The 19078-nt window shown below is 48.5% G+C and overlaps 1 protein-coding gene across 4 annotated transcripts in view; it reads right to left on the bottom strand.

Annotated features, from left to right (window-relative positions):
* LOC137376933 (oxysterols receptor LXR-alpha-like) overlaps positions 1-19078 on the bottom strand; it is a 123119-nt gene that overhangs the window by 53837 nt on the left and 50204 nt on the right. For 3 of the 4 annotated variants that reach the window (XM_068045890.1, XM_068045894.1, XM_068045892.1), the window contains 3 exons: positions 17546-17617; positions 4977-5210; positions 3136-3405 (listed from right to left, as the gene is read on the bottom strand). In XM_068045890.1, coding sequence (XP_067901991.1) covers positions 3136-3405; positions 4977-5210; positions 17546-17579 — 538 coding nt within the window. In that variant the 5' untranslated portion in view covers positions 17580-17617. The remainder of the gene's footprint in view (positions 1-3135; positions 3406-4976; positions 5211-17545; positions 17618-19078) is intronic. The other variant, XM_068045893.1, reaches the window with a different exon arrangement.

Here is a 19078-nt window from a genome sequence, read left to right as displayed (position 1 = left end):
TGTCCAGGAAGCTTTTCTGACTCAGTATGTAGACTGCCCGACCAGAGGGGAGGCAATATTGGATTTGGTACTAGGTAATGAACCAGGGCAAGTGATAGAGCTGTTGGTGGGCGAGCACTTTGGAGATAGTGATCACAATTCTGTAGCATTCACTGTGGTAATGGAGAGGGATAGGTATGTGCAACAGGGCAAGGTTTACAATTGGGGGAAGGGTAGATATGATGCTGTCAGGCAGGAACTGAGGAGCATAAGTTGGGAGCATATGCTGGCAGGGAAGGGCACGGTCGAAATGTGGAACTTTTTCAAGGAGCAGATAGTAGGGGCCATTGATAAGCATGTCCCTGTCAGACAGGGAAGGGATGGTCATGTGAGGGAACCGTGGTTGACAAGAGAGGTTGAGAGTCTTGTTAGGAAGAAGAAGGATGCGTATATAAAGTTGAGGAAAAAGGGCACAGGCATAGCTCTGGAGGGATACAAGATGGCCAGGAAGGATCTGAAGAAAGGGATTAGGAGAGCTAAGAGAGGGCATGAAAAATGCTTGGCGGGTAGGATAAAAGAAAACCCCAAGGCCTTTTACGCGTATGTCAGAAATATGAGGATGACTAGGGGGACCATAGGTCCGGTCAAGGACAATAGCGGGAGACTGTGTGTTGAGCCGGAAGAGATAAGTGAGGTTTTGAATGAGTACTTCTCTTCGGTATTTACGAATGAGAAGGGGTGTATTACTGAAGAGGACGGTGTGAAACAGACTGGTAAGCTCGAGGAAGTGCTCGTTAGGAGGGAAGATGTGTTGGGGTTTTTGAATAACTTGAAGATAGACAAGTCTCCCGGGCCTGACGGGGTATATCCAAGGATGTTATGGGAAGCAAGGGATGAAATTGCAGAGCCGCTGGCAATGATCTTTTCATCTTCTCTGCTGACGGGGGTGGTACCAGGTGATTGGAGGGTGGCAAATGTTGTGCCCCTGTTCAAGAAAGGGAATAGGAACAACCCTGGGAATTACAGGCCAGTTAGTCTTACTTCGGTGGTAGGCAAGTTGATGGAAAAGGTGCTGAGGGATAGGATTTCTGAGCATCTGGAAAGACACTGCTTGATTCGGGACAGTCAGCACGGTTTTGTGAGGGGTAGGTCTTGCCTCACAAGCCTGATTGAATTCTTTGAGCAGGTGACCAAGCAAGTGGATGAGGGTAAACCAGTGGATGTGGTGTACATGGATTTTAGTAAGGCATTTGATAAGGTCCCCCATGGTAGACTTATGGAGAAAGTCAGGAGGCATGGGATAGTGGGGAATGTGGCCAGTTGGATTAAGAATTGGCTAACTGATAGAAGGCAGAGAGTGGTCTTAGATGGTAAATACTCAGCCTGGAGCCCAGTTACCAGTGGCGTGCCGCAGGGATCAGTTCTGGGTCCTCTCCTGTTTGTGATTTTTATTAACGACTTGGATGAGGAAGTCGAAGGGTGGGTCAGTAAATTTGCAGATGATACAAAGGTTGGTGGAGTTGTGGATACCGAGGAGGGCTATTGTCGTCTGCAAAGGGACTTGGATAGGTTGCAGTGCTGGGCTGAAAAGTGGCAGATGGAGTTTAACCCTGAAAAGTGTGAGGTCGTCCATTTTGGAAGGACAAACATGAATGCAAAATACTGGGTTAACGGTAGGGTTCTTGGGCATGTGGAGGAGCAGAGAGACCTTGGGGTCTATGTGCATAGATCATTGAAAGTTGCAACTCAAGTGGATAGGGCTGTGAAGAAGGCATATGGGGTGTTAGCGTTCATTAGCAGAGGGATTGAATTTAAGAGCCGTGAGGTGATGATGCAGCTGTACAGGACCTTGGTAAGGCCTCATTTGGAGTACTGTGTGCAGTTCTGGTCGCCTCATTTTAGGAAGGATGTGGAAGCCTTGGAGAGGGTGCAGAGGAGATTTACCAGGATGTTGCCTGGAATGGAGAATAAGTCTTACGAGGAAAGGCTGAACATTCTAGGCCTCTTCTCATTAGAACGGAGAAGGATGAGGGGTGACATGATAGAGGTTTATAAGATGATCAGGGGAATAGATAGGGTAGACAGTCAGAAACTTTTTCCCCGGGTGGAGCAAAGCGTTACAAGGGGTCATAAATTTAAGGTGAAGGGTGGGAGATATAAGGGGGATGTCAGGGGAAGGTTCTTTACCCAGAGAGTGGTCGGGGCATGGAATGCCTTGCCTGGGGAAGTTGTTGAGTCAGAAACTCTAGGGACTTTCAAACGGCTTTTAGATAGGTATATGGATAAAGGAGAATGATGGGGTATAGATTAAATTGTCCTTGACAGAGGACAAAGGATCGGCACAACATCGTGGGCCGAAGGGCCTGTTCTGTGCTGTATTTTTCTATGTTCTATGTTCTATATGAACTCGTCCTCTACACTATTACTGCAAATTTGTTTTGCCACGTCTATATGAAAATTAAAGTTCCCTATGATTATTGTATTACCCTTAGTATATGAGCCTGCAATATCCTGTTTTATACTCTGCGCTACACTCCAACTACTGTTGGGGAGCCTCTCAACAACTCCTGCCAATGTTTTCTGCCCCTTTCTGTTTCTTAGCTCCACCCAAACTGATTCTACATTTTGATTTTTTTTTTGAGTTAACTTCCTTTCTCTCTACTCTCTTTATCCCATATTTTATTATCAGGGCTATCCCTCCTACTTTTCCATTTTGCTATCTCTTCCAAAAGTTAAATATCCCAGAATATTTAGTCCCCATCTTGGTCATTTTTCAACCGTGTCTCTGTAATGGCCATTAGATTATACCTATTAATTTCTACTTGCGCTTTTAATTCCTCTAATTTGTTGTAAATGGGTCACACATTCTGATATAGTGCCTTTTGTTTTGACTTTTTTCTAAGAGATATCTGCAGACTGACTGGTGTCTCTGAGACTCTGCCTTGAGGAGATATCAGGACATTGATTGGAGTCTCTCAGTCCCTCTCCCTCAGGGAGATAGTTGTACACTGAATGGTGTGTCTCAATCCCATTTTCTCAGGAAGATATCTGTACATGATTGGTTGTTTGGTCAATCCCACACTAATTCCTGTGCCTGTGTTGTGTAGTTATGTGGCTTGGTGCAAGGTTTGACCTCTATTCCTCTTTATGACTTACATTGCTCCAACATTCCGGCCTGCCGACACTTGCGTAGCCGACAATCCTGGCACTTCCTGCGCATGTACATGTCCATCTGACACTGGCCGCTGTTCTTGCAGGAATACCGGGCTCTCTTGATCACACTGCGTCTGAAGAAACCCTTGCAGCCCTCACAACTCAGCACATTGTAATGGAAGCCTGAGGCCTTATCTCCACACACGCTACAGACTTCATTTCCCAGCATCTTCGGGGCCGGGCCTTTCTTGCGTTTCGTTGGCTGGTGCTCCACTGAGAGAAAATACACAGCAGAAGAGGGTCTGTCACTGAACAGGTCACACACACTGTGGGCCAGATTTTATTCCAGCAATGGGAGAACTAGCAGCAGGCTGAAAGGTGCGGGGGAGAATGCCTCTCGGCCCTCTGTTGGATCCCTGTTGGAATTCCACAGTGGGCAGGCAATTAACTTCTCACCATCAGGGACGGTGTCCTTTAAGAGACGAGCTCCCACCTCCAGAGCTGCTAGCCAATCGGAGGATTGCAAGAGGCCCTGTAATACCAAGGCAGGAGAAAGCCCTGGGACAAGTAAGTGGGGTCCGGGTCACCAGGGTCATTCAGGTAGGCCCTGGTGACGAACTGGTTGGTGAAGGTGTGGGGGTGGAGGGGGTTCTTGCTGGGGAGGCCCTTCAGGGACCCTGGATTACCCCCTAAGGTGTGAACCCCACGACCCTGCTAAGAGGCTACCAGGCTTTACCTGGTGGCGTCTCTCCACGGTGGTGGGCCCCTCTGTCTTCGACAAAATGGAAGTGGAGGTGGGAAGAGGCCCTAAAGTGTCCATTAATTGGCACTTAACGGCCTTAATTGGCTCGGTGCAGGATGGCCGTCATCATCCTTCCCCGCTCCGGACAAAATGGCAGGGGGCCAGGACAACATCGGGAGCATTGCATCCTGCCATTTTGTTTGCCCCCCTGCCTCCAGAACAAAAATTCTGCCCTGGGAAAAGGAGGGACTGCCAGTGAACTGGTTACACACACTGAGTAAGAGAGAGTGACTCTCTCTCTCCAGTAGATGGCAGCCCTGACCTGCAGCATGGAGACTCCCTGCCTGCTGTTACCTCCAGTTTTCAGTCCCCTACTACAAACCACTAGATCCACTCATTTTAATTCTTTTCCCAACCTGTCCACTTTCTTACACTCATCTAAACCTCATCCATTACCACCTCTCTCGTACATCTCTCCCCTTGAAACTTCATCTCAAAACATCTCCCCTCAATTACTCGCCCCTAAACCCCCCCCACATACTAACGCTTTCTAATTCCCATCTAAACCACTCGAATAGTTCTTACTGACTCTCCCCAAACCCCTCCCCTTACTAACAGTTCCCTAAAGCTGTCCCCTTACTAACTCCCCCTAAAGCCATGCCTTGTGTCATTCCCCTCCTGTAACTAAATCGTAGTACCCCTCATGAACCTGGCCCTTAGTAACTCTGAGTAACACTCGTGCTAAACCCTTCCAACCTTATTAATTCTCCCAAAAACCCCTCACTTGATTAACTCCCCATTAATCATTCCCCTTACTAACTCTCACACTAAATCAATCACCTTACTATATCTGAATAACTCTCCTCTTACTCACTCTCTCCTTCCCGAACCCTCTCCCTGTTACTAACTTGCACACTCTTCCCCTTACTAATGCCCCCCAACCCCTTGCCTTACTTGCGTGCTCCCCTAAACTCTGCCCTTCACGACCTCACTCCACACCTTCAGCCCGTGTTGTGAAATCCCCCACCTCCACTGCCCTTTTCTCTGCAGTCTGTTTGCAGTGTTAGGCTCTGTGATGAGGACCACTCGCGTTGTCCCTCACCAGGAATATCAGCTTCCTCACCCAGGCTCTGGTTTGTGTAAGGGTAGAATGCAGCCTCTATTTTCACACTTCCATTCCAGTAGCTGTGAGCTCCTTCGCCCTGGTATCCAGCAGGATGCAGCTGCGCACTGTTTTTCCTCCCGGGGTCTCTGGCTGTCTGAAGCCTGGTGTCGAGCTGATCACTGCTCGATTCTGAGAGCGGCGTTGATATGTGTAGAAACACTTTGTTTTCTCCTGCAAGACATGGGGGTTAGCAAGTGTGATTTAGAAAAAGAACTGGAGGGGAGATGAGAAAAAATATAACAGAACGAGTTGTTCTGATCTGGTATTCACTACCTGAAAGAGTGGTGGAAGCAAATTCAACAATAACATTCAAAAGAGAATTGGGGAAATACTTGAAAAGGAGGAATTTACATTGGCTGTAGCGATAGAGCCAGGCTTAGGATTAGTTAGATAGCTTAACCAAAGAGCTGGCATCGGCCTTCATCTGTGCTGTATCAGTCCAAGTTTCAAACTTGCATTCATATATCACACTTCCCCAAAGAGCCCACAACCATGCACAGCCAATGAATTACATTTGAAATGCAGTCACTGTCATTGTGTAGGCATGAAAGTAACCTCGGTGAAATCAGTATTGTTTGTCCTGTCCCTCAATTCCAGCCCACATGTTCATTCCTTTGCCGACATTTTAACAGTGACTTCACTTTGCAAACATTTCAGGTAATTTGTGCACAGGAACACACATTTATCATTCCATGTTTATTGATAAAGGATAAATAATGCCCTCAACACCAGGGAGAACTGCCCTGCTCGTCTTTGAAATGAGAGGGCAAATGGGGCCTTGGTTTAATTTCTTATCTGAAAGACAGCATCTCCAATAATGCAGCACTCTCTCGATACTGCCCTCTGACAGTGCAGCACTCTCTTGGTACTGACCCTCTGACAGTGCAGCACTCTCTCGGTACTGCCCTCTGACAGTGCAGCACTCTCTCGGTACTGCCCTCTGACAGTGCAGCACTCTCTTGGTACTGACCCTCTGACAGTGCAGCACTCTCTCGGTACTGCCCTCTGACAGTGCAGCACTCTCTCAGTACTAACCCTCTGACAATGCAGCACTCTCTCGGTATTGACCCTCTGACAGTGCAGCACTCTCTCGGTATTGACCCTCTGACAGTGCAGCACTCTCTCGGTATTGACCCTCTGACAGTGCAGCACTCTCTCCGTATTGACCCTCTGACAGTGCAGCACTCTCTCAGTATTTACCCTCTGACAGTGCAGCACTCCCTCAGTACGGACCCTCTGACAGTGCAGCACTGCCTCAATACTGACCCTCAGTACTGACCCTCTGACAGTACAGCACTCCCTCAGTACTGACCCTCTGACAGTACAGCACGTCCTCAATACTGACCCTCTGACAGCGTGGCACTCCCTCAATACTGACCCTCTGACAGTGCAGCACTCCCTCAATACTGACCCTCTGACAGTGCAGCACTCCCTCAATACTGATCCTCTGACAGTACAGCACTCCCTCAGTACTGACCCTCTGACAGTACAGCACTCCCGCAGTACTGACCCTTTGACAGTACAGCACTCCCTCAATACTGACCCTCTGACAGTACAGCACTCCCTCAGTACTGACCCTCTGACAGTGCAGCACTACCTCAATACTGACCCTCTGACAGTGCAGCACTCCCTCAGTACTGACCCTCTGACAGTACAGCACTCCCTCAGTACTGACCCTCTGACAGTACAGCACTCCCTCAATACTGACCCTCTGACAGTACAGCACTCCCTCAATACTGACCCTCTGACAGTGCAGCACTCCCTCAGTACTGACCCTCTGACAGTACAGCACTCCCTCAGTACTGACCCTCTGACAGTACAGCACTTCCTCAATACTGACCCTCTGACAGTGTGGCACTTCCTCAGTACTGACCCTCTGACAGTGCAGCACTCCCTCAATACTGACCCTCTGACAGTACAGCACTCCCTCAGTACTGACCCTCTGACAGTGCAGCACTCCCTCAGTCATGACCCTCTGACAGTACAGCACTCCCTCAGTACTGACCCTCTGACAGTACAGCACTCCCTCAATACTGACCCTCTGACAGTACAGCACTCCCTCAATACTGACCCTCTGACAGTACAGCACTCCCTCAGTACTGACCCTCTGACAGTACAGCACTCCCTCAGTACTGACCCTCTGACAGTACAGCACTTCCTCAATACTGCCCCTCTGACAGTGTGGCACTTCCTCAGTACTGACCCTCTGACAGTGCAGCACTCCCTCAATACTGACCCTCTGACAGTGCAGCACTCCCTCAATACTGATCCTCTGACAGTACAGCACTCCCTCAGTACTGACCCTCTGGACAGTACAGCACTCCCTCAGTACTGACCCTCTGACAGTACAGCACTCCCTCAATACTGATCCTCTGACAGTACAGCACTCCCTCAGTACTGACCCTCTGACAGTACAGCACTCCCTCAGTACTGACGCTCTGGCAGTACAGCACTCCCTCAATACTGACCCTCTGACAGTACAGCACTCCCTCAGTACTGACCCTCTGACAGTGCAGCACTCCCTCAATACTGACCCTCTGACAGTGCAGCACTCCCTCAATGCTGACCCTCTGACAGTGCAGCACTCCCTCAATACTGACCCTCTGACAGTGCAGCACTCCCTCAATACTGATCCTCTGACAGTACAGCACTCCCTCCGTACTGACCCTCTGACAGTACAGCACTTCCTCAATACTGACCCTCTGACAGTGTGGCACTTCCTCAGTACTGACCCTCTGACAGTGCAGCACTCCCTCAATACTGACCCTCTGACAGTGCAGCACTCCCTCAATACTGATCCTCTGAGTACAGCACTCCCTCAGTACTGACCCTCTGACAGTGCAGCACTCCCTCAGTCATGACCCTCTGACAGTACAGCACTCCCTCAGCACTGACCCTCTGACAGTGCAGCACTCCCTCAGTACTGACCCTCTGACAGTACAGCACTTCCTCAATACTGACCCTCTGACAGTGCAGCACTCCCTCAGTACTGACCCTCTGACAGTACAGCACTTCCTCAATACTGATCCTCTGACAGTACAGCACTCCCTCAGTACTGACCCTCTGACAGTGCAGCACTCCCTCAGTCATGACCCTCTGACAGTACAGCACTCCCTCAGCACTGACCCTCTGACAGTGCAGCACTCCCTCAGTACTGACCCTCTGACAGTACAGCACTCCCTCAATACTGATCCTCTGACAGTACAGCACTCCCTCAATACTGACCTTCTGACAGTACGGCACTCCCTCAGTCCTGACCCTCTGACAGTACAGCACTCCCTCAGTACTGCCCCAACTTCGTGCTGCCTCCTCATTATAATTTCTGTGTGCAGCCAGCACTAACCATGCTGTTCATTGGCTGCACACAGCAACAGAGGGCACAATATCATTACTTGCTCGAATTACTTAACATTAGCCTGCACCTCTTCAAGGGGAGATACATTGTGGCTGCTGATGGTGCTGAGATCATTCTGGATATTGTGCTGTGGAAGAGTTAACAATAGCTGGCCATGGGAGAGCGCATGCACCAAAGATTTCAGATTGCACTGGAGGTTTTGGTGGAAGAGGTTGATAGAAGGAAAGATATTCTGTATCCTCAGGGAGGCCAAAGCCCCTCGATACACATGCTCAGAAGGCAGTGCTGAGAGATAACAGTGGGGGTCAATGCCAGAAGTGTTGGCCCAAGAACCTGGATGTAATGTCGGAAGAAAAGTTTAATGAGTTGTTACGGTTGGTGGTTGCTTCTTCAAATATCACACTGCACCACTCATCGTGTCCACTGTTCAATTCACTACATCCCTATCACTCACCTACCAACAATCTCTATCAGTCAGGACTCATACCCAATATTCATATGCTTCACCTCACCCTCACACCCTCATCTCAAATCTTGCACACACTTGTAGCTATTCAAACAAGACAGTCAAATAGTTAGCACCACACTCACTGGCACACTTGCAGGAGAAGATGATGTACAATCAGGAATTAACAGAAGTGGGAGTGACACCCCCACATGTTTCAACCCCATGGAGAGATGGTGCTGGCCTTTATGGGAAGTGCTATTGCTGAGGCTGTGGCCAGCGGTGGGGCTAAATCCATTGAAGATGACTGTATCCTCATACCTAATTCCTCTTCTCATATCCCACTTTCCCAAACTCTCTTTTGGCTTTCAAGCTGCAGATGGTCTAAGTATGCACTTACTTACTCCACTCCCCTCTACACAACCTTTCCCTCGTCCCTTTTTCCTTTCACATACCCAAGAACTGCAATTCCCCAATGCAGTGGAGGAAAAGCAAGAAGACAGTGAAGATGAAGATAAAGACACATGGTCACTCGATTTCACAATCGCAGCCATTATCTCATAGACTGGCACTGGGCGCTATTTAGAGAATAGGATAGAAACGGACACTGGGCACAAATACACTGGAGCCAGGGCTAGGGGAAAATGAAAGTAGAAGTACCAGCTCACCAGAGGGCAAGGTCATAAACTAGTTCTGCTGCAGAGAACCCTGATGAGGACTTGGAATGGACAGGTTACAGAAGAAGGCTGATGGGCGGACACTGGTGCACTGGGAAAGCTTACATTCAATGTCAAGGAGCATGGAGGAGTCCAGCAACAACTTGGTGTAGAGCTTGGAGCCCATTCTTTCCAGTGTGGAATGGGGGTGGGGGGGTTGGTGGGAGGCATCTTCATTGGTACAGCTATGGACCCAACCATGGTGCAATGTCTGATGGCCAATATCTCAGCTTCCATTGCAGCACAAGCAGTAACCATCTAATCTCTGTAAGTTAGTAAGTTTGCGGACGACACAAAGGTTGGTGGAGTTGCAGACAGTGATGAGCATTGTCAGAGGATACAGCAGGATATAGATCGGTTGGAGACTTGGGCGGAGAAATGGCAGATGGAGTTTAATCCGGACAAATGTGAGGTAATGCATTTTGGAAGGTCTAATGCAGGTGGGAGGTATATAGTAAATGGCAGAACCCTTAGGAGTATTGACAGGCAGAGAGATCTGGGCGTACAGGTCCTGTGGAAAGTGGCAATACAGGTGGATAAGGTAGTCAAGAAGGCATACGGCGTGCTTGCCTTCATCGGTCGGGGCATAGAGTATAAAAATTGGCAAGTCATGCTGCAGCTGTACAGAACCTTAGTTAGGCCACATTTAGAATATTGCGTGCAATTCTGGTCGCCACACTACCAGAAGGATGTGGAGGCTTTGGAGAGGGTTTGAAGAGGTTTACCAGGATGTTGCCTGGTCTGGAGGGCATTAGCTATGAGGAGAGGTTGATAAACCCGGATTGTTTTCACTGGAACGACGGAGGTGGACGGGCGACATGATAGAGGTTTACAAAGTTATGAGTGGCATGGACAGAGTGGATAGTCAGAAACTTTTTCCCAGGGTGGAAGAGCCAGTTACTAGGGGACATAGGTTTAAGGTGCGAGGGGCAAAGTTTAGGGGGGATGTGCGAGGCAAGCTTTTTACACAGAGGGTGGTGAGTGCCTGGAACTTGCTGCCAGGGGAGGTGGTGGAAGCAGATACGATAGCGACGTTTAAGAGACATCTTGACAAATACATGAATAGGAAGGGAATAGAGGGATATGGGCCCCGTAAGTGCAGAAGGTGTTAGTTTAGGCAGGCATCAAGATCGGTGCAGGCTTGGAGGGCCGAATGGCCTGTTCCTGTGCTGTACTGTTCTTTGTTCTTTTTGTTCTTTGTCTGAGTGCTGCAGTGGAAACTCAGACTGTTGTCATACTATCTCAGCTTGCTGCCATGGAAGCACAGACTCCTGCCAGCAAGGGTCTGGATACCAGTGCGCAAAGCGGATTCCAGTGCATCAAAGGACTCCAGATCTGCCCCCTGAAGACCCTGTGTGGATATGGTCTCCTGCTGAGAGCCTGCTCTGCGTTGTCTCTGCTAATTCTCTCCATCATGCTCAATGCCAAGGGGAATACAAGTCCACCCATGTCTTGGAGCAATTGGGCTGTGCAGAAGCCAGTAAGTCAGCAAAAACATGTTCAGCACCTGCCGAACCACTCCCTGTAACCAAGATTATTGAAACTTTAACCAACTCAAGGAAACACCCAAAACTTGGAGATTTGCAGCAACAGCCAGAAGAAATAAACCAGGATGTCACCCAGATGTAGTCGATGATCCCTTTAAGTAGCATTTGTTGGGGTGCCTTTCATGTTATTAAACGCGTGTGGGAGGTTAAGAAGGCACAAGCTGGAGCATGGAGTTTGAATGAGTGAGTCACAGGACATCACTGAGCTGCAGAGCAAGGGTTAAAAGGATCAGGCAACAGAGAGCAGAAACCAGCTGATCCCTGAGAAGGCAATCCATCAAAGACACCCTCTCCCAGACACCAAACAGCAATGCCACGGTGAGGGGGAAATGCCCACATTCAATTCTGGTTCAATTTCATTCTGCACTGAGTTAGTCTGACATCAGGTGTGCCACTCTGCAAACCAGGATCAGCAAAGCCCCCTTGTGGGCGGCTACCTGGATCCTTAATAGAAAGGTGCATGCGTCACTGGGCAGAATTTTCACAACTTGTGTTGTTTTGGGGACTGTCTCTGTATCAGCAACCTGCATGTGCAATTGGAGGGACATCCAGTCCAATCTTCCGGGAGGAGGCCCATTAACAACCCAGCTCCGAGCTTGCTGTCCAATTAGGGATGAGTGGGTGGGACAGCGAGTCAGCAGTGCGCCTGGGCATGCAGGATTTAAAGGACCACAGGTGGACATAACATTGGGAGAACTGAAGTGGTGTTTTTCAGTCGAGACCTGTACAGAACATGGATGCCAGATGGGGAGGGGCTGCATCCTGTTTCACCAATGCCTCCCTGGAGGTCATCTTGCAGGCAGTGAGGGCACAGAGGAAGCTACTGTTTCCAGAGGACAGAAGAAGGAGGCCAGCCAACATGAATCATCGATTCATTGTATGATTACAGTATAGAAGGAGGCCATTCAGCCTATGGTGTCCATGCCAGCACCCTGCGAGAACAACTCACCTAATCCCACTTCCCTGCCATTTCCCTGTAACCCTGCAAATTTCTTCTCTTCAGATAATTATCCAATTCCCTTTTGAAAGCCCTGATTGAACCAGTCTGTACCACACTCTCAGGCAGTGCATTCCAGATCCTAACCACTCACTGCATAAAAAAGTTTTTCCTCATGTTAATCCCCTTAAATCTGTGTCCTCTGGTTCTCGACCATTCTACCAATGGGAACAGTTTCTCCCTGTTTACTCTATCCAGACCCCTCATGATTTTGAACATCTCTATCAACTCTCTTCCCAATCTTCTCTTCTTTAAGGAGAAAAACACTAGTTTCTCCAATCTATCCTCATAACGGAAGTCTCTCATCCCTGGAACCATTCTCGTTAATCTTTTCTGCACCCTCTCTAATCCTTCCTAAAGTGGAGTGCCCAGAATTGGACACAATACTCTGGTTGAGGCCAAACCAGTGTCTTATAAAGGTTCACCATAACCTCCTTTCTTTTGTACTCTATGTCCCAATTTATAAAACTCAGGATGCTGTATGCTATATTAACTGCCTTCTCAACCTGTCCTGCCACCTTCAACGATTTGTGCACGTATACCCCAGGTCCTTCTGCTCCTGCACACCCTTCAGAATTGTACCCTTTATTTTATATTGCCTCTTCTCATTCTCCTGACCAAGCAGACATGGCTGGAGGTAGCTGAGGAGGTCAGCAGCTCAGGTGTCATCAACAGGACATGGATACAGTGCAGGAAGCGCTTCAATGACCTCTTGAGGGCTGGCAAGGTGAGTGTCCTGCAATTATCAGCTGGCAGCCATAACTCTCTGACCGCCTTAGCAATCCTCTGCACAGGAAGGCAGAAAGGAACACAGAGGAATGTCTCACAGGGTCATACGCAAACAGCAATCACACTTAGCCCTAAAGTCATAATGATCACAGTCATAATAGTCACATCCCATTCCACTGTGAAGCCCAGTAAATGTCACTGTGCCTTACTATCCACAGACTGCACCCTTCATATTCCTAACACCCTTTCTCTCATTGCAGAAGAAGAGAGCACCTAACTCCCAAGAGAATGGCATCGAATCAGGGTTGACGCCAACGGAGGGGGAGACCCTGGAGACTAGTGGGGTGGGGGCTGGTCACGCTGTTGCTGAGGGGGGAGATGGGGGTACAGCACAAAGCAGGTGAAAGCATTATGATGTAATATTGGAATTGGATGAGTAGCTTCTTCAGTGGTGCTGTCCATAAGACACCATTTCAAGCTCAGCAACATGTGGTGGCATGAAAGCAATAGCACCTTGGTGCTGCACAAACTGAGGTCTTCACTCTCCCCGAGGAGCAATGCTGGCTGGAGGCACAGCTGTAGCAGCATGAGGAGGCAGTGCAGACCTCAGAGGAAGAGCAGCACTTAGAGGAATGACCAGCGCAGATACACTCACCTCAGTGGGGCCTCAGTCACAGGTAGAACAGGTGGCACAAGGTGAGGAGAAGATCAGGAACAGGTGATAGTGGCAGTGACAGCTGTGGGCAGTCCCCATTGGAGGACTGAAGAGAGGCCCAGCCATGCTCAGCATGACACAGCTGCTGTGCCTCGGGGCTCATATACAAAGCGGGTGCTTGTGCTGCAGCAAAGGGCAATGTGTTGGTATCTATCAGAGTTTCCTGAGGCAGAGAGCACTGTTGGGCAGAGAATGGAGGAGTCCATTCATGTCATGAGTGATACAATGTCTCAGGGCAATGAGCATGAGCTCCTCCATTGAAAGATTGGCCAATTTCATGAACAGTCATATGCAGCAGGTGAATGAGAGGATGTTGGAACAGCGCAGTGGTCTCCACACTGTCTGCAGCCTTTAGCAGCACTGATTGGTCAGTTGCAGTGATGGCTCAGAAATGCACGGAGACGTAGCCTGTTGCTCTCCCGCTCTTGGTGCAGGTGGGCTTTGAAAGGCCAGAAGGAGGCAGGGATAATGACAATGGGCACTCCTCAAGATGCACCCACCCCTGGTCTGCAGCTGCCCCTTCAGCCCCTCTGACAGAGCCACAAACACTGTGTCCTGCCTCCATGACGAGGCTGCCTCTGCACAGCTGCAAGTGGGCAAGTCTGTGGTGGGACCTTCACAGGCACTGCAACCAGAGGATGTGCGCCACGCGCATCTCAGTCCCTGGAGCACAGAAACGAGCAGGCTGCTTTCACATCTGCTCTAGCCACAGGGGTAGCACCACGTAGAAGTACAAGGAAGAGAAGGTACAAACAGTCTTAGTTGCACAATAGGATTCACTTGAGTGTTGTCTTTTATGTCACTGTCATGTTAATTTACTTCATTGAAATGAAACCGTCTGTTTTGGCTAACTGCTATGTAGTCCTTAGTGCTCCATTGCACATTGACCATGACGTCTGGCCTGATGTGAGAGCAATGAATGTCGTGGGTCATAGTATTAATGTGGAAGAGGGTAGAGGCACGGGATGTCTTCAAGCAAGGAGATCTGTATGTGGCCATGGGCTTGTGATTGCAGCCATAATTGCTGCCGCAGGGGCCTAAGTGCTTGGAGTGCAGTGTAGGAAGTCCCACATTCAGGTGAATCTTGACCAGTTGGGCACGTCATGGACTTCACTGGTATGTCGGTCAATGGGCACAGGCACAGCAGGACCTCTGGATGGGCATTCTACACTGGTTGATCATCATCTTCTTCCTCTGAGAATGCTAAGCGGTCACCACCCTCTTCCGATGCCAGTTCCACTCCTCTCTGTATCACCAAGGTGTGCAGTGCACAGCACACACTCACTATTTGTATGACCCTGAAGGGTCGTATTGAAGGGCACTCCCAGACTGGTCAAGGCACCAGAACTGCATTTTCAGCAAACCAATGGCCTGCTCAGTGGTTACTCTGATCATTAAATGGCTCTGGTTGTATCTCTTATATGACTCTGTGGTGGGGTTCCACACCATCAGCCATGTCATCAGCGGATACCCCTTGTCACCCAGGAGCCATCCATGTAGGGTGTCCAGTGGGCTGAAGAGTTGGGGCACTGACACTGCCTCAAGCTGCCTCTTGGCAGCTTCCTGGGAACCTTGTGCACACTTGCAGGATTCTTTTGCGGTGATCGCGTACCAGCTACATGTTGAATGAGTGGAATCCCTTTCTGTTCACAAATGTACCTACCTGCTCTGACAGAACCTTGATTGTCACATGGGTACAGTCAATCATGCCCTGCACCTGAGGGAATCCTGCCATGGAGCTGAACCCAACAGCCCTCTGGACCTGACTGGCAGAATGCATTTCAATATAGTCCTCTACCCTCACACACAAGGCATCCTTCCCCCGTGTGATGCAGTTATGTGCAGCAGATTGTGAGATTTTGCAGATGTCAGCAACCGACCCCTGGAATGATCCTGATGCAGAGAAATTCATGACCACGGTCACCTTGATGACTACGGGCAATGGATATCCACCTGCTCCTTCTGCCTTCCGAGGTCTTCCTCCAAAAGGCTGCAAGGTCTGTGACCTTTTGCATGTACACCCTGTATTGAAGGTGGTGCTGCCTTCTATCTCCTAGCCCTTGGCCAACCCCTCTGTGCCATGGAGCAACATGTGGGTGCATTGCTTGTTGCAGCTACAGCTGTTGCTCCTCCTTCAGTTGCAGCCCATCTGCCGGTGGCTGCTGAGGTGGATCTCACTCAGTGGTCCACCTGACCTCAGAATAGGTGGCACCCATGTCCCTGTGGAGCCTCAAATACACAAGGATCTGTAGCCCCAATGAGTTGGCAGATTATGCTGCAGGCAAACAAAGGCAAACAAAGGCCTTTGCTCCATGACCTTTTGGTCAGCTATGTGGCCTGGTCCAATCTAGACCTCCTTTGTTATCTCTTGCCCCACCCCCACCTCACTTGCTTATAACCTGTGACTTTTCTAATATTTGTCAGTTCCGATGAAGGGTCACTGACCCGAAACGTTAACTCTGCTTCTCTTTCCACAGATGCTGCCAGACCTGCTGAGTGATTCCAGCATTTCTTGTTTTTATTTCAGATTTCCAGCATCCGCAGTATTTTGCTTTTATGCCATTTACAAATCCGTGCTGGCTCTCCTTAATTCACTCAAGACTCTCCAAGTGCCCGTTGATTTTTTTTCCCTGATGATTGTTTCTAAAACCTTACCCACCACTGATGTTAAACTGACCAACCTGTAGTTACTAGGAATGTCCTTACACCCTTTCTTGAACAAGGGTGCCACATTTTCCACTCTCCAATCCTCTGGCACATCCCCAATATCTAGGAAAGATTGGAAGATTATGGCAAGCCCTTCTGCTATCTCCACTCCCATTCCCTTAGCAATCTGGGATGCAAACCATCCGGACCAGGCGACTTATCCACTCTAAGCATAGCCAGCATTTCCAGTACATCCTGCCTTTCAGTTTTCACCCCATCCATTACTTCTACCATCTCTGCTTCTACTTCCATTGTAAACACCAATACAAAGTACTCATTTAGTAATCTAGCCTTGCCCTGCACCTTCAAGCATCTATCACCCACTTTGTCCCGAATAGGCCCCAACCCATCTCTTACTACCCATTTATTTTTTATATGCTGATAGAGGATTTTTGAGTTCCTTTTTATGTTGACTGACATTCTATTCTCATATTCTCTCTTTACCACTCTTTTTTTCCTCTTCACTTCCCCTCTCAACTCATTGTATTTGGCCTGGTTTTCACTTGATGAATTCACCTGACATACATCATACACCCCCTTTTTTTGTTTCATCACATTCTCTATCTCCCTCATGATCCAAGGAGCCCTGGTTATGGTTCCCCTACCTTTAGCCCTTGTTGGAATGTACCTAGCCCGTACCTGAAACATCTTTTCCATAAAGATCACCCATTGTTCCGTTACAGTTTTTCCTGTCAATCTTTGCTTCCATTTACCCTGGCTAGATCCTCTTATCCTATTGAAGTTATCCCTCTTCCAATTTAGACGTTCTACTTTAGATTGTTCCTTGCTCTTCTCCATTACTAATCTCACCCTTATGATACAATGATCACTCTTACCTAAGTGCTCCCCCACCGACACTTGGTCCACTTGGCCCACCTCATTCCCCAGCACCAGATCCAGCAATGCCTCCTTCCTAGTTGGACTGAGAACATACTGGTCAACAAAGTTCTCCTGAAGACATTTCAGAAATTCCTCCCCTCCTTACCCTTTACTCTAACATTATCCCAATCAATATTTGGGCAATTAAAATCCTTTGTGTCAGTGTCTCTCTGTGCCTTTCTGCGTTTGTGTGTGTTTGGGTATATCCAGTGAGAATAGGATCAAGGTTAAAGTTGACTGTACTGCTGAGCAAATTCACTGGTGAAGCTCACACACAACGTCTGGCTGCTTGAATTCGATAGAAAGGGCAGAAGAGCAAATAAAACAGAATGTCAACATTTTACATCATGAGCTGAATAATTGCATTGGTGTTAAAACCCCTATAAATCCTAACTCCAGGGTCTAAATGGATCTTACCATAATCAATATCAGTGGCAGATACCGTGGACATCCTTCCCACAGCACCTCGTCATAACGGAATTCCCTAACCTGCAACAGAAAGCAGTGAAGAGTTAACACCGAGAGGCCAGACACCACTGATTCCTCAAGAGAGGGAGAGAGAACACACCAGGCACAATTGTGATCAAAAGTTTGCTCCCCTTTACTTAGTGCAAGCTACCCAAATGCCGAGCCTTAGGCATTTCCAACTCAGAATTAGGCCATTTGGCCCATTGTCTGTACTGGCTCATATATAGAACAATCCAAAATGAATCCCAATGCCCTGCTCTCTCCCCACAGCCCTGTATCAATCCCATAATCATCCCATACCCTAAATCAAACCCAAACTAATCCTACTGCCCCGCACTCTCCCCATAGCCCTGTATCAATCCCAAACTAATCCCAATGCCCCACTGTCTCCTCATAGCCCTATATCAATCCCAATCTAATCCCACTTCCCCGCTCTCTCCCCATAGCCCTGTATCAATCCCACACTAATCCCACTGCCCAGCTCTCTCCCCATAGCCCTGTATCAATCCCATACTAATCCCACTGCCCCGTTCTCTCCCCATAGCCCTGTATCAATCCCACACTAATCCCACTGCCCTGCTCTCTCCCCATATCCCTGTTTTCATCCCAAACTAATCTCACTTCCCCACTCGTTCCCCATAGCCCTGTATCAATCCCAAACTAGTCCCACAGCCCTGCGCTCTCCTCATAGTCCTGTATCAATCCCAAACTAGTCCCATTGCCCCGCTCTCTCCCCATAGCCCTGTATCAATCTCACACTAATCCCCCACTGCCCCGTTCTCTCCCCATAGCCCTGTTTTCATCCCAAACTAATCTCACTTCCCCAATCTCTCCCCGTAGCCCTGTAACAACCCCAAACAAATCCCGCTGCCCCACTCTCTCCTCATAGCCCTGTATCAATCCCAAAGTAATCTATTTTAGATTTAGTATTATGTCATGAGAAAGGGCTAATTAATAACCTTGCTATAAAGGAGCCATTAAGAAATAGTGACCACAATATGAAAGAATTTTACATCAAGTCTGAAAGTGATATGGTTCATTCTGAAACCAGGGTCTTAAATCGGAACAAAGGAAACTATGAAGGTATGAGGGGCAAGTTGGTGATGGTGGATTGGAAAAATACACTCAAAGATTTGACAGTGGACAAGCAATGGCTAGTATTTAAAGAAGTATTACATGGTGTACAGCAAATATACATTCCTCGAAGACACAAAAGCCCAACAGGAAAGGTGAATCAACTGTGGCTAACAAGAGAAATTAAAGATTGGATTAGATCAAAGGAAGTGGTTTATAAAGTTGCCTGAAAAAGTGGTAAGCCCGAGAATTGGGAGCAATGTAGAATCCTGTGACTTGGAGGGGAACTTGCGGGTGGTGGTGTTCCCATGCATTTGCTGCTCTTGTCCTTCTAGGTAGGAGAGGTCGCGGGTTTGGAAGGTGAATTCATGATCAATTAATTGAAAAGACTTCAATTCCATGTATTAG

This window comes from Heterodontus francisci, chromosome 14 (genome assembly GCF_036365525.1).
Source record: "Heterodontus francisci isolate sHetFra1 chromosome 14, sHetFra1.hap1, whole genome shotgun sequence".
NCBI classification, from domain to species: Eukaryota; Metazoa; Chordata; class Chondrichthyes; order Heterodontiformes; family Heterodontidae; genus Heterodontus; species Heterodontus francisci.
Note: the sequence above shows the minus strand (reverse complement) of the source record. Positions and strands in the feature narration are given on the sequence as shown.